At 33.3% G+C, this 16,336-nt stretch overlaps 1 protein-coding gene across 14 annotated transcripts in view; it reads left to right on the forward strand.

The window, feature by feature from the left end:
- LOC138324628 (phosphatidylinositol-binding clathrin assembly protein LAP-like) overlaps window positions 1-16,336 on the forward strand; it is a 65,454-nt gene that overhangs the window by 38,253 nt on the left and 10,865 nt on the right. For 3 of the 14 annotated variants that reach the window (XM_069269698.1, XM_069269714.1, XM_069269739.1), the window contains exons 9-16: window positions 195-236; window positions 2,009-2,062; window positions 3,409-3,494; window positions 3,922-4,039; window positions 4,488-4,502; window positions 8,525-8,563; window positions 10,854-11,169; window positions 12,953-13,024. In XM_069269698.1, coding sequence (XP_069125799.1) covers window positions 195-236; window positions 2,009-2,062; window positions 3,409-3,494; window positions 3,922-4,039; window positions 4,488-4,502; window positions 8,525-8,563; window positions 10,854-11,169; window positions 12,953-13,024 — 742 coding nt within the window. Of the gene's footprint in view, window positions 1-194; window positions 237-1,174; window positions 1,199-2,008; window positions 2,063-3,408; window positions 3,495-3,921; window positions 4,040-4,487; window positions 4,503-8,524; window positions 8,564-10,853; window positions 11,170-12,952; window positions 13,025-14,322; window positions 14,419-14,756; window positions 14,787-16,336 lie in introns of all 14 variants that reach the window. The other 11 variants (XM_069269689.1, XM_069269722.1, XM_069269706.1 and 8 more) reach the window with 9 other exon arrangements.

Consider the following 16,336-nt stretch of genomic DNA (forward strand, 5'->3'; position numbering starts at 1 on the left):
AACTGGATCCTGACTGTATATGCGGGCACCATGTTGCATGTCCATCCAAACTCTATGAAAATGGACCTGAACAAATAAGTTGTTTTCATGGATATACATATATCCAAACTAATATTGTTATCCTTATGTCTTGTACAATAAGTTTGGTTGTATACTGCTGTAATCTAATAATATGTTTTGTTTGCTTATTTCAGAATGTTGGTATCGACAAGGGGGATATTCCAGACTTGGCTAAGGTAGGTATTAGTGTGGTCAAGATGACCGTGTGTATAATGTGGTCATCCTAAGGTTACTTCATGTCTTTGTGGTTAATATGACCTGGGGTATATATATATAGTCAAGATGCTTGTATATAAGGTCAAGGTGAATGTATATGTTCAATGTGACCTTGTATATATGATGTAGGTTACCTTGAAATTGTATGTATGATAAGTAAGTTTTTCATGCCCTTTTGATAAAATAGGGGGACCATGTTATGCAACCTATGTCCACCATATCCTATTTGGTCCCATTTTCATACATTTCAAGCAAAGGGACAGATACCTCTGTTATACATGTATGTTAATGTATGATTTTAATACAGGGACTTTTTCATACGATGGGTATTGATGTCTGACTTACGTTTCTACTGTTATGTATTTAAATAGCTAACAACACCGTCAAGGATTGTCCTATTTTATTGTTGTTGTGTTGTTGGTCTATTTCATGTGTCAGTATCGGCTGCTTTGCACAGATTTATATTTGGAACAATTTCTTCTCTCAGTAATATAAAAATATTATTTCCTTAACATCAATTCGCATCCTACTTAAGACTTCTAAAATGGCTTAGTTCTATCTATCAGAGTACAGAAAATTATGCTACAGTTGTTTCACGTTTCAACGTTTCACGCTGACTTGAGCTATATAACAAAGAACCATGGTTACAATGTGTCCACAGTGGTTGTATTTCTGTATAACGTATAATACTATCTGATTCTATTTAAATGTGCACTCATCATCGTACTGCTAACTAACACGGCGATAGTTTGTCCTTACTTACAGTGCTTCTGTCTCACCATTTACATTTTGCCTTGCTTACTTGTGGTTTTTGTACGATGCAAACTTTTCTGTTTTCTCTCCGTAAACAATTCAGTATGGTATACTCTCTGCATGTGTTGTTTTATTTTATCTCCAGGGGTTGAAGAATAATGTCCACGATGTAAGTGTATTATAGCCCTTTCAGAACAAGTTTTCTAGCCATGTTAATATTTTGCTTACAATCAAATCAAATGAAAATGAAAAGAAAAGTGAGCATTGTTACATTTGCCAGGCTACATAAAATATGCTGCCATGATACTTCGTCTTCCCTATCCCCACCCGGCATGTAAGGTGCTGACGCTAATACAGAGTCTGCTTGCTCTAACATCTAACGGTCTAGAGTTCCTATCTCTCATATTGCTATTGATCAAGTCCATGCAATTTACCTTATGACCTTTGGTGTCCTTGAAATTGATCTTGACCTTGACTTGCATAATGCTAGGACCATATTCTACAAAGCCTTTATAAAGCATGAAATTGTACAGCAGTCCTTAACACAAGCATTGAGCTTAAGTAAATGTTTCAATTAATTACCTGTCTGAATTTTAAATAACACAAGAAAATTTTTGTGTCTAATATTTCCACACAAATGAACTTGCATACCCGTACTCACAATACTCTGAACTTATATCTGCTTCCTGCTGGTCTTTCACCATTTAACTTTAATTTTCCAGTCTCTCTCACATCCAACCGTCACCAGCTACACTAATGCCCATCTGTCATAATATATAACCTTACTTTTCAATATCGTATCATATTAATCATCATTAACCCCATTGGTCGTTGCAGTTTATGTAATACTGAAGAAGGTAAAAGGTATTTGTGTTCTTGCCTGTGACAAACATATTTAAATAAATAATTAAAAAATGGAAAGAAAAAAAAAGAAAACTGAAATATTCACCTGGTTTTAGATATGAAATTATTTTTCTAGAGTCACAAATGCCAATCTACTTCCACACGATGTTCCAAAGCTAAGCAGTCTTTGGTAAGGTTGGGAATCTTGTATATGCTGTAACGGCTTTGTGACGTTTTTGTGTCACCCTAGGGCTGTCTGCTGTTTTATCTATGTCCTATTAACAGCACTTAGTATCCTACATTTGTAATTAAATCTTCTTACTCTGTGTTCACCCAAACTGGGACATGGCAAAGACCATGAATGTTTATTGGTATGAATAATTTGAAAGGTGGAACATTTTCTATATTCTCTAATGACATGTTATTTATTCTAACAATGGAATGTGTTTATTATTGATTTTGTAAAATTTCATGTTGGAAAAACAAATCTGAGCTGCATGATCCTTATCCAGCATTCGAAACCGACTAGTTACCTCCCTTATTCTGGTATGAGTTGTCTCCCTTGATAGATATTGATATTCCCCCTTTGCTTGAAATGATTCTTTCTTTCATAATTAGAAAATGAAAATCTATCGGAGTACTATCATTGATAGATAATTTCAAAATGTTTTTTTTTTTTTTTTTATCAGGAAGTGAAACTTTCTTAATAAACATCTGAGATCTGATTAATAATGTGCATGTTAGGAACCTTCCGAAGCTTGCAAGTATATGCAAGTTTGATATAGACCTAAAGCATGTCAAGTGACACTTTATAATATAATTAACCATTTCTCTAAATGGCATGCTCTATATCCATTGAAGAACTAAACTAGTACTTAATCCTTTACCTGATTAACATGAGGGAATATTACCTATATAGAGCTTATGAAATATACCTTTTTATTTTGTGTTAATTATTAAGTGTCGGGAGGGATTGGGTGTATTTCATCTTTGGATATTACAGTTATCTTCCTTGTGAGCGGGTATCAACTGTGACGTCATTTCTTTTTGAGCAAAAATACATTGATTTCTCTGAAAAATATGACGTTACACTCATAAAAACATGACGTAGGTGTCAATCAATACCTACCCGCAAGGGCAGATAACTCTGTTATATGTTAATACAGAATATATGTAATGGAACAGTATTTCCTCTCTTTAGAAAGATATACCTTATGACTACATGGATAAATCACTCCCTTCTATCTATCAGTATCTATCCCAAGTACCCACTACCTATTCAAATATGTATTGAAGTATTTTTTAGTATGAATGACCTCCCCTTTCATAAATTATGCATGGAAAAAAATATTTTTATCCGTATATCATGACACAGTTTGGTATTTTTGAGAGAGGTTCATTTACTAGTTTTTGTCACATGTTGAAAATTGACTGCAGATATTTCATCAAAATCAGTCAAAATAGCCTGAAGATTTGACTGAGAAATGTTTGATTTGTTACCTATATATTACTGTTAGTGTATATTGTATATTGCAGGCTCCCTCCAGTCTCCTGGATGCCCTAGAACAACACTTGCAATCCCTAGAGGGCAAGAAAGGAGCAACAACTCCAGTTGGTTCCAAGTACGGTTTTGCCTACATAGAGTTCTTCAATGAATATTAAACTAAATTTAGGGAAAACAGCGATAATATATGCATTACCGTATATCTTGAGTCATACTGTTAAAAATTTTGGTTGGACAGAAATGTTATCTTACAATTTTCTCAACCTTTTAAAACACTCCTTTCTTTACCAAGATAAATACAACTTTCTGAATATTTTTAATTAGGAAATATTACTAATTTCTCTAAATGCGAAGCCCTAAAACAAAGCTGTGATATTACAGAAGAATTCCTCATGGCAAGTTGGATTCATTTAACACAAGTTTTACTCTGATTTGAAGTATCTCGTGCCTAATTGAGTGATTAATGTGTCTCATTAAGATAGATGCTGCAGTCTCATTAGACATCTAATTATCCCTTATGTGTTGTTAATTACTTTCCTTTTCAGACCAGCAGGGTTTGCGTCCGCCATTAATACCATTTCCAACAATAGCAGCATACAAATATCTGATGAGGAAAAGAAACGGATATTAGATGAAGAAAACATGAAGTTACAACAGCTCAAGGTAGAATTAAGGACCTGAGGATTTAGTTTTGGGTTTGAGGGAAGGGGTATGTTTGGAAGGGCAATCATACCATATGTATAAGATTAAGGGCACTGGGTATTTTCTAACTTACAGGTTCAAACACAGAAGAATGTAGGAGATGAATTGAACTGATAGAGCATGTTGTTGTTAGTGGGTGGTAGATATGATAATTGATTTGCATTGGTATATGATTGCATATCATTTAAAAACTTATTATTTTTGGCACGATAAAGATTCAAACATTTTGAAAAGATACATGTTACAGTTCTGATAGAATAAAGATTTTCTGAGAGAGAAAAATTATAGGTTCCTTTATATCAATAAGTAAAGTAAAAAGAAATTATGTTACTTTGAATAAGCAATAATAATTTGGTATTTAACATTTAGTATGGTTGGTATTATGAAAAATATTATGTACTTATTTTAGGATGAAAGCTCTAAGGTAAATGATTGAGGGTATATATTGCTTTGGTGAGAGGCTGAATGTGGGTTATAGGTAAGGCATTCATTTTTAGTGGGGACAGAGCAATGGCATTCTGTTACGTTATGTCACTGTTGGGTTGTTGCCTAAGGTTCTGTCTGAGTTCAGGGTTGTCCCAAAGTTTTTTCTTTGACGTCAGAGATCTAGAAGTCATTCAGGGTTCTATCTTGGTACTTAGTTGATATTGGGTTATGTTAAAGCTACCTGTAGCTCTAAACTCTAAACATTTGTTGTCATTTCTGTTATTAAAAAATTCTCCTATAACTGTCCTTTTTGAGGATTTAAGCTTCCTCCTCGCACATTGAAAAGCTTTCTAATGATATAGATATTGCATGCCACACTAAGTTTGATATCATATTGGGTGTAAGGTTGTTTTACTTTCCTTATAAGGTGTATACATAATGGATAGTTTGCCCATCAACTTCTATAGTGAAAGTTTATATGTACTCATTACAAGTCGGGTGATATTTTACCTGTGTGCTTTATGACTTCTTGGCTGACAGCATCTTGGACATAGTTTCATTTGGAACATATTTTATGCATATTGTACACATAATGACTCTGATAGCCTTGCTTTATGGTAATTTTTGGGTCCATTTGTGAAAAAAATAAATAACCACAATAAATAACTAGCCATAATTTCCTGTTACTGGGAGATGTGATTGAAGGGAGGCTACTCCTGTTTAACTATTTCAAAATTCTAAATATTTAACAGAAATTTTTTACATTTTATGTACATTTGAAAAAAAAAAAGGAAAAAAAAACAACAGAAAACAGAATTTAAAGTACAATGTAATTAATTAATTATTCATTTTTTGCCTAATAGTTTAACAGAATTCCCTTGGTGAAGCTTTGTATTAACATTTGCATGTGGGTGGTAGATGTTAAGCTTGATTTGGATGTTTCACTGAAGGACAAACATTCAATCAATCAAGTTCATGAAATGTACATGCTCTGCTGTCTGGATATATTGTCAGCAGAATTCTTTTAATTATAGCATGGAATCGGCAAAAAAAAAAAAAATCATAAAGGGCCCATAATCCTAACATCAATTAGAAGTCACTATCAAACTTCCTAGGTATTTAACATTGATAACAAGAAAAATGTTAACAAAAATATAGTGTTAATTGCACAAAAGGCTAATTAAGATGATTATAGTTAATTAAGAAGTCATAAATCGTAAGGTTTGCTGAAAGTCCCTTTTGGACGAAACTGATATGTACCAAATTTAGAGCAAATTTGTTGAAAGTATTCCCTATTTTGTGTGAAAGAAGTGACAATCATATCAAAAATTTACAAAGAAGCTTTTTAGACTAATAAGATTGTATGTGGCCTGGGATGGTTAGTCAGTTTCTAACATGTCTTTGAATACTTTCATTTAACATGTGTTGTTGTGTATGACCAATGCTTTGTATATATAGACAGACTGAGGTGGACATTGGTATAGTTATGTAACCTAACATATTACATGGATACAGTATTGCATGTCATCGGGGAACATTATACCTGTTTATATACTAATAGGACCAATAAGCTGTTAACAGGATACATAAGGCACAAAAAGCTCTGTATTAACTATTACCAATAAGTTATCAATATAGGACCAGTAAGTTGTTATCAAGATATACTAACTGTAAACAATAAGCAGTGAATGAGAAATACAGGCTAGGACCAATAAGCTGACCATGAGACACATTTACTAGGACCAATAAGCTGACCATGATATACATTTACTAGGACACCGATAAGCTGACCATGAGATACATTTACTAGGACCAATAAGCTGACCATGAGATACATTTACTAGGACCAATAAGCTGACCATGAGATACATTTACTAGGACCAATAAGCTGACCATGAGATACATTCACTATAGGGCTGAAACGATTCATCGCGATACACATTGAATCGCGATATTTGTATGTCGATACGATTTTACGATACAGCCTTGCCGTTTCGGTTCGATACGATGCAATCTTTAGACTCACACTTAAAGCAATAAATCTTAGCCATATCAAGATTATCAGACACTGGGATCACACCTAAAAGAGGTGTAAATACTCTCTGAACATCTCTCCACCTGTTTTGATTAACAGCCTGAGCCTATTAAGCCTGGTAGTGAGCTAGTGTCACTATTCACGTGTGTCTGTTACAGAAGTCGACCAGCTGGTCGCGGCGGATTTGGAAACAATCTACCAATATTTAAAGCCCTTACAATAAATGGAATGACTACAGCTAGTAAGAATCACATCAATAGCAAACACTTTTCACATTTGTTAATGGTTTACTCACGTTTTCAGTGTTAAATAGGCCTACATTGGCTGATGGAAGTCATACAATTTGCAATCGTAATGGCCGCCATTTTGGCATTTGGTAATTGTAACAAAGGAGTCGGATAGGTATAACAAATTCGGATTTAAATTAAATTTTATTAATGTTATATGGCCTACTACTCAAATGTCAATAAATTTTACTAGTATAAAAACAATTTGTATTGAAATTTTATGAACACAGATTTTTTTTTCTCTTAAACATAATTAAATGTAATAATTTAATTAGTAGGTCAAAATTTATTTTATTAGTAATTTAATTAGTAGGTCAAAAGATTTTTTATCAGTATTTTAGGTATATAGCTAGTTGTTTTGAGAACAAGCTCACAATAAAATGATAATTATTTATAGTTTTGAATCCTGTTCAATTAATTTAAAGAGATATTTGAATATACTAATTAAATCTCTGATTTAAATAAGTATATTATTGCTTTAGAATTATTTCAAGTAGACATATGAACTTAGTATTATTATTTTTTGTTACAGTTAGATGGCTACATATACTTATACTCATGATCAAGTAATCAATTTTTTTTTTACCTTTTTTTGTAATAATTGGAAAAATTTATGTTTGTTTACATCAAACATAAAAAATGTCTCTTTTAGGTATGATTTATTAATGCTTTAGTTGTACATTTTAAAATCCAGATGTAAAAAAACTGTTGAAAACGCAAGATGGCACAAAACAGAAGTATCGTATCGAAAATAATCGAATCGATAGGCATGTATCGTGATACGTATCGTATCGGACTACTGGTGTATGGTTGCAGCCCTAATTCACTAGGACCAATAAGCTGACCATGAGATACATTTACTAGGACCAATAAGCTGACCATGAGATACATTCACTAGGACCAATAAGCAGTTAATTAGATGCAGTTAATAGGAATGATAAGCTGTTGATAAGATACACTTAGAACCAATAAGCTGTCCATGAGATTCACTTTGGACAAATAAACTGTTAATGGTTTTTCATGTCTTTTTATGTCAAATTCAGGAAGCATGCATGTTACATACCTAGCTATACCCATCATAGTGACAACACTGATAACTTTAGGAACTTGCCCTCTGTGTTTTCCTCATGTTGTTTAATTTTTTAGGTATTTTCCTCTGATGGTCTTATAAGCGTTGCTGTATCTGCCTTTATTGGGTCTACTGTCCATGCTGGTATAGCTTCTCAAAAGTTGTCTCCCCTACAAAATTCTTCAGTGCTTTTTTTCAATTTTAAAATCAAAGAAAAGAAATAACATCTCAAAAGTATAATGCTTAGTAACATACCAGGTATGAAATATATTCATTTAGCACTGCCTTCATAACATATTACTTTAAGTAAATATACATCGAATAACAAAATTCACAAGATTTATAATTTGATAAAAATTTGCCATGCATAATCATCATTTTAGTGCTGTACACATGACTTGTATAAATAACTTGAAATCCAGCATATTGTACATGGATATATTCTTTTGTTGCCATTGGTTACTAGGGAAGATATAATTTCTAAACATTTATTGCAGCTTAGTTTAGAGTCTACTTCACTCCAAATCAAGGGGAGACAACTTAATTGAGCTGTTAAACTTTTGATATTATATGTGAGCATGTGTGTATGTTCTTTCTCTTAATTCTTTGTTTCTTCACATGTCTTGAAGGATCAATGTGGCGCCAATCAACTTGATTTCGCTAACCAGGTATATATTGCTATTCTCTCAGTGTATTACGTTTGCTGTCCATCCCTGTGTATATCATGTCTTAGTCCAAACAATTATTTATGTCTATAAGAGAACTATTTACTATTTCCAACTTTATTTCACTATGTTGGCCCTGGTGTGATACACACACTGAATAATATAAAATGCTGAAGTATTGTTTTCTTCCTAATGTGTGTTGGACAGCATTCTCCAAGGTCTTCTGTTGAACATTCAACTTTTTAACTTTAAATATGAACTCTCATGTGAACTGATGGATTCTGAACTGTAACTGTTGACAGGAATCATGGAAAACTTCTATCCCATCCTTTCACACACAAGAAAATACTTGTCTACCTTTCTTGTAAGATTAATTTCCTAAAGACTGGCCATCAATGTTATGATCTGTCATAAATACAGTCTGTATTGAAGAACTCCAGACTTGTTTTAAGGGTGCATGATACATTAATAAAAGGTGACAATTAACCCACATTATAGTCTATACAAAAATTGCTAATTTTATTTTTTATGGAAGTCCTCACAGGGAACAACATTCCATTATGGAATAATAAAGAAACATTATCTAAGAACTTAAAGCTAGAAATTAATACATTTTTAGCTCATGGATACTGGAGCAAATTCCATGGTGCAATATCCATCGTCTATCAATATCACCATCTGCCACCATTAGCTAATTATCAAGAATCCAGGAGATCTAATAAAGGGATTGTAACTTAACATGTCATATTTAAGGGCTGCCTACCACGCTGGTAAGTTGGTTCAAATGAATGACCTCGATATTCAGTCAAGGTCACAGGGTCAAATAATATCTTATTATTCCTAACATAAGGACCAAGAAGCCTGATAGGATATAGGGCCAGTAGCATACACCAGGATGCCAGTGAGCAATTCAGGCCCATTGGACCAATGTTACACACTTGATTTATTTTTTAAACACAAACCACAATTTTCTTTTGTCATTTCTGTCCTTCATCCCATCAGTAACTATCTATATATATCTTTAGTACTATTTTCTGTCTTTGATGTCGGAACTGTCATCACCATCATCTTCTTTAGAAAGTTTTTTTTTCTATTTTTCCAACATTTAATGATAAAGTTGTTTATTTTTGTTCCTATTGTTACTGGTGTTAAAGGTAAATTTATTTGTATTTGTGTTATATTTAGTGACCATTCATAGTATAAAGTCTGTTGTTTTGAGTTAAGCTATTGCTGTTAACTGAAGCTGTAAATAACTTTGTTTTGGGGGAACTTCTGTTGATTTATGTTTTAGTCTAATATTTTCACAAATGAAATGGCCTTGGGTTTAAGTACTCATGTTGATTTCACAGAATGAGTTGCATGTTGGACCTGATATAAGAAATGAATGCCTGTCATTAGTTGAGTTTAACCTAACCTCCCCTCACCAGTTGTGTGTGTTTTTGGCATGCTGTGTCCTCAAAACCATTATGACCATCCATCAAGCCCCAAACATTCACAACATATCCATATCCTTGTTTTGTATGAATAAATACTTAATGCCATATTTCTGTTCAACTCATACATTCAGTACTTGATTTTTTATAAATGTGAATTATGGATATTCTTAACAAAAATATTTCCTGTACATCCAGTACTATTATTTTCTGTAGAGCTCAATCATCCTGTTTCTTTTTGTACAGGATGAAAGCATCGAATTTCATTTTCTGTAAAACTCATACCTATTACTTTTTCTGTTCAGCTCATTTTTGTTTTTAGAACAGATAAAAAAATTAACTGTTTTTGAACAAAACGAACATTATACATACCAAACTTGAATGGCATAAATACATGATAGCTGTTTTATCACTCAAGATACCCATTTTGCATTGATCATTGTTGTTAAAACATTCCATTGTTAAAATGTCATTTTTGTGCTATTTTTTCAATGCCTGCTTTTGTGGACGATATCCTGACTAGTATTATTGTGTAGATAATTTATATATATGGTAAAGTCTGTTTGCCCTGTTTTACTGTATCACATGAAATTGGTTTAACCCATTCACCCCTGGAATTTCATAATGGACTGGTCTACCATTGATTAAGAAGAGCCTAAATGTATTTTCAGGGATGAATGGGTTAAATGCAAATATTTCTCCACAAAATAATTTAACAGCTACAAACCACGAAAGAAAGTACCCACAAATATGTTGTACAGTATGCTGAGTCTAACAGAGAATGGAAAGTTGAATGATCCCTCTGAAGAAGACTTATTATCTATATCACGTGTTCATGCTATGCTATACTTGTTTACCAGGAACAGAGAATAAAAGAAGTAGGGGGCAGTCCTGTAGCTCCTCCAGCCAATGCTAACCAATCAAATCCCTTCGCCTCACCAACTTCGTCAGCGCCACCTGCAAGTAGTGGGGTCAACTTGTTTGGTTCTCCAACAAAAACAACACCCGCTGGCGGTGCCCCTAGTGATGACCTCTTGAACCTTTCAGGGAATCCATTCATAGAAAATGTGCAAAATGTGATGCAAATGAACAATGTCATGAATAACATGCAGCCAACATCACAACAGCAGTTTGCAACTCCAGGATGGAACTCCACGGGAGCCAATAATGTCCCAGGTAGGTTTAACTAATTGGCATCTCATGGAGAGAACAAAGAAAAAAATCTTTTAGGGTAAAAGGATTAAGAATTTGCACAGTCATAAAAGAATATTTCTTAATTTTTACAAAATCAAAAATGTTTTATCATTGAGTTTAACAAAGTAAAACTTGCCTAATCTGACACCTTATAGGACTTAATAATAGACACATCAGTGTCAAATTGTATGCTTTGGTTACATCATTCTTGTAGGCAACTATACAAAGTATTCAAGTATTATTTGTATGATAGAGTCAGATTAGACAAGGTTTCAGTTTACTCAGAGGGTCATGATAGGTAGGATGTTAGAATAGACAGGATGTTTTAGTACTCAGAATATCAGGATAGTTTGGATTTCATTTTAAAGTTTAAACACAGATTTAGCCTACTTGTGTTCATATAATGTTACAATGTATATGAGATAATACCTATTATTAATAACACTACCCTAGCGGTGTATTCCAGTGTTTTGATTGTCATGTAGTGCTTATGGTCAAATGGTTATTATCAATAATCTTATTTAGATATGTTATGCTTCATTTGTACATATTTACTCAGAAATATCCTTCCTGTATTATCTGTGTAGATTTGCTAGTCCTAATTACGATCTTTTAACATTTCTGAGGAATATATTTATGGGTTTTTTTTATTTTTTTTATTTCAAATGTCTGATAAAACTAATACCAAAGACCAAATTTTAATGTTTCTGTATTTTCAAAAAGTTTTGATGCTAACAATTAACCATATACTGCTATGTAACCGGAATTTCTATTCACTGAGTATCATGCTGAGTATATTAAATATTTGATGCCAGGCTTGCAGTTAGATTGGCTAGTTGTGTGTGACCCTTCAAGTTATTAGTAACATTCATGTAATAGTTTGAAGTGAAAAGCTTGATTAACATTCAAACAGTAGATCCATGGCATGGACAAACAGGAAATTTGATATTGGTATAATATCAAATTTTAAAGCTACATTCTATCCCCATCTCGTGAATGCTTCTCAATTCAAGTCCAATGATCACAAAATAGTTCATATTCATTCAAGGTAGAGTTATAGGTCAAAGGTTTCTATAAGGTCATATGTTAAAGGTTATTAAATGGTTGTAACAGGGCCATAGGTTATTACAGGTTCCTAAGTTTTAACAAGGTCATAGCTCTGAGTGTTATGGGATCACATGTTGTAACAGTTACTACAAAGGAAGCAATGTATGTGAAGAATTCAGAGAATGGGGCTAGAAGTTTCAGAATGCTGTGTATCTTCAGATAAAATAAAAGGTCAGATTGACAAAGTATGAAAATCAGAAATGGTAGAACAACCATGCAAATAATAAAATAGTAGGCATTTTATTATCCTTAAATTATTTAAGAATATATGTCATTGCTGTAGCAACTAAAATAGTACTTGTGTATGATATGAAACAGCTTAGGCTACTAAGATAGCTTTGGCATGAATCTATAGGGTCCGCTGTTTTGAGAAATACATTTGCTGTAGTTATAGAGTCTTTGGGTGGATTGGACCCAGGCTAACTTTAACAAGTACAAAATTTTGTATCCGTAGTGTAGAGTACATCAGTGATGATGGCTTGATCAGTAGATTTTAGTTAATTATATTCCTCGATTAAAACTTTTGTTAGGTTGTGACTACATGCTTGGGTATTGTAACCATTGCTGATAGTTGGAAGAATAATTAGGTTGATACGAGAGTCAGAATGATTTGGTAGAATGAACATCTAACATACAGATTAACTATTTTGCTGTACAGCCTCCAGTTCAGGGTTTACGTCAGAGGCCGATTTTGATAAGGTGTTTCACAACGCCAACACGACAACAACTGGTACGATCTTTATATCTACTGACGATGCATGCTAACTCTTTTCTTGAGGATAAACACCTGTTTGTGTAGATAGATTTTGTTTTAGCTATTCAAACTTGATTTTGTTGACACCTAACAAACTGATGAATGGGACTAACTCTGTCTCCCAGAGCTTTTAACACTAACACTGCATTTCAGTGGCAAAATTTGTGTCTTAACTTATCAGATTTTGTAGTCTTATTATATTTGCAGCATAGCTACAAAAACTATGCTATATCATAGAAAGATATATTATTTAAATAATAAATGGTATCATAGTAATTTTCTCCATCAGTTTGTCTCCTTGTTGTCTGCTTCAGTCATAACTTTTTATTACGGTGTTGGTTGAATTTCAATGCGAGATCTATCAAGATCAGTTATGTACATAAAACCATGGTGTCCGTTAGAAAGTGTCAAAATGCATTCTCACATGTGAGACGAATGTGTCAAAATGCATTCTCACATGTGAGACGAATGTGTCAAAATGCATTCTCACATGTGAGACTAAAGGACTTAGTTCAGAAACATATTATGCTGGAAGGAATTTGGGTCATAGATGTAGGTCAACTGTTAGGCTACGATGAATGACATAAAAGCATTTTAGGCTTGAAAGAAATAGGTCATAGAATTAGGTCATAGTCTGAAAACTGTCATCAAGTCATAAAATAGATCATAGGATTACCTTAGGCTGTAGCATTTTGGGTTGCAAGGAATTTGGTCATAGAATTAGGTTACATCTCAAAGTCTGCAAGAAATAGGTTCTTCAAGAAGTTAGGGCACAATGTTAGGTTACGACATATGAAGGCTACAAGGAATTAGATCATGATTTGCTAAGCTGTAGAGATGAGGTATTGTGGTGCCAAAACATGCATAGAAGAAATGAATCGGGGATGTTTTGGCTAGAAGATATTGGTAATAAAATGTAACAAAGGAAGAATAGGACTATAGCATAGCAAATCATAATACTGATGTATATATAAATATATTTATGTAGGTACCTACTCTCACGTTCATAGTGATTTCACATTTACTTATCACAGCTTTTTCAAAGTCATAACGAGTGTAGACTGGTGTTGGATTTTGTAACCATATTTTTGCTTGTTACTGTATATATATATATATATTTTCTGCATGCTTGCTAATATAACTGATGTATCATTTATTGCCACGTCGTTTAATGCTACGACTCAACCGACCCACCATATCCTGCTACTACTAATACTACTCAACTGTGCATGTGTTGTTATGGGTTGCCTCTCCTTGTTGCTGTGTGTGTGCAGCAGGTGGCGCCGCTGCTAACTCCTTAACTCTGGATGTATCTTTGTCACCTGGAATGGGTCAGCTTCTGACCCCGTCGCCGACTCCGACCTCTCCAGGTATACATTCACCCGTGAACAGACAACGGGGCTCTCTAGTAGCCACGCCCAATTGTTGTGTTGTTTTGTTTTAAGTGCTTATTACGATGTTGTATTTTGTGATATGTATACATAGTTTATGTTTGTATGCATCAAAGTATATTGCAAAAACATTTGTTCAGATTTTAATGGGTTATGAGATCTAACAACCAAAAATAATCAAATATGAAATGTAAATTTTATCCCAGATCTGAACAAATGTTTTTAAATTGATAGCATTGACATGTGAGATTCTGCCATTCACATAATACGTAATTAGATAAAGACGTTATATATGTTTGTTTATTTTTCCTAAACAGCACCCATGACTACCAGCCCTCAGTTCCCTTGTAAGTCGATGACTGCCAGAGCTAACTATCTAAAGTTTTCAAGTTGTGTAGCTTTGTACTGACAATCAGGTACTGCCTTCCGTAACCATTCTAAATCAGCTTCAGTTGATACTGTACAACATCAATAGTTAACGTAACGTAAGGCAGTACTTCTTCTCAGTGGCCAGTCAGAAACTATAATTAACATGCTAGCTCTACTGTTTTGCTGTGGGTTTCTCTATGGTTAACTGAAGAAACAGTTCATTGAGATAACCTTTCCTAATTTTCTTTAGATGTGATTTTTTTTGTAATATATATTTATATCTGTGTATAATATCTATTTTCATTTGTTGATTTGTCCCTGTTCACCATTAGAACAACATATACTGGTAATTTTGTGGACTTGCTGTTACAGTTGTTTGTTGAGATACAAAAGGCCTAATAATCCTGTTACACTCACATTTCTCAGATAATAACAAGACCTAATGCTTAATAAAATACATTACCGTAAAGCCAGTTATTTACATGTGTCAAACTTTTCACGGTTTTCAGCTAAAACTGAAATATTCAAATTTCATTGATTTTAATTTTTTGATACCTGACTTTCAGCATATTTATACGATTCAACCATTTCTCAATATTTCACAGATCAAATTTTCACGGTCATAGCAATGACCTGCAAAATTAGGAAAATATTGTCTTTGCAATAGCCAGCAGGTTACACGGTACTCCTTGATTTGAACAAAAACGAGAATACCCTTTTTGGTCTGGCTTAGGACTTGATAGATGTAAATGGCCGCCTTATTGGCCAAAGAAATATAATATGATATATATAAATAATACATATTTGGACTTTACCAATTCAAACACAGGAAGAGTCCATTATAACATTGCAGGGTAAAATGGGGTGAAAAATGTTGTTGTTTTTTTCTTTTTTTGTGTGGAATATTTATATTACTAGCTTTGACTAGATGTTCTTTAGTGCCTGTAGCTTGTCTCATCTGCAAAATAAAAAAATATCTATCTTCCTTAATTTCAAATAAAAATGGAAAAAAAAAATATCAGACAGAATTATTCAGTTAAAGGAATGCTAATTTACCGTAGTTAAAATTGGTAAAAATGTTGGTGTTCAACAATAGATGCTTAGTGTAGATAGAAGTATTGAGATACAATTTGTACTTTCTGTCATTGTATTGTCTTCCTTAACAGATGTACATGCTTTGACTCAAATCTTTCTCAGAGTACATCTTCATCATTCTGTCACTGCTGTCACAGTACCACTAGTCTGATGTGGTTGTTTCTCATAGTATCATAAACACATTCTTCTATTCAGTTTTTGTTTAGTCTGTTTAAAAAGATTATTCCTGAAAAATGGGTATATTAATGTATAGAGATTGCATCCCTTCAAATACAAGTACAAATATGTACATCTGTATAAGGTCTGTGTTAGCAATATTAACAGTATGGACAAATAATTTGTCAAATATTATGTGTAGTTTAAAGATGTTGGTAAGTAAAGAATGCTTTCCTGTACATTGTTACACATTAGATAATGTATTCAAAACCCAGAT

This window comes from Argopecten irradians, chromosome 1 (assembly GCF_041381155.1).
Source record: "Argopecten irradians isolate NY chromosome 1, Ai_NY, whole genome shotgun sequence".
NCBI classification, from domain to species: domain Eukaryota; kingdom Metazoa; phylum Mollusca; class Bivalvia; order Pectinida; family Pectinidae; genus Argopecten; species Argopecten irradians.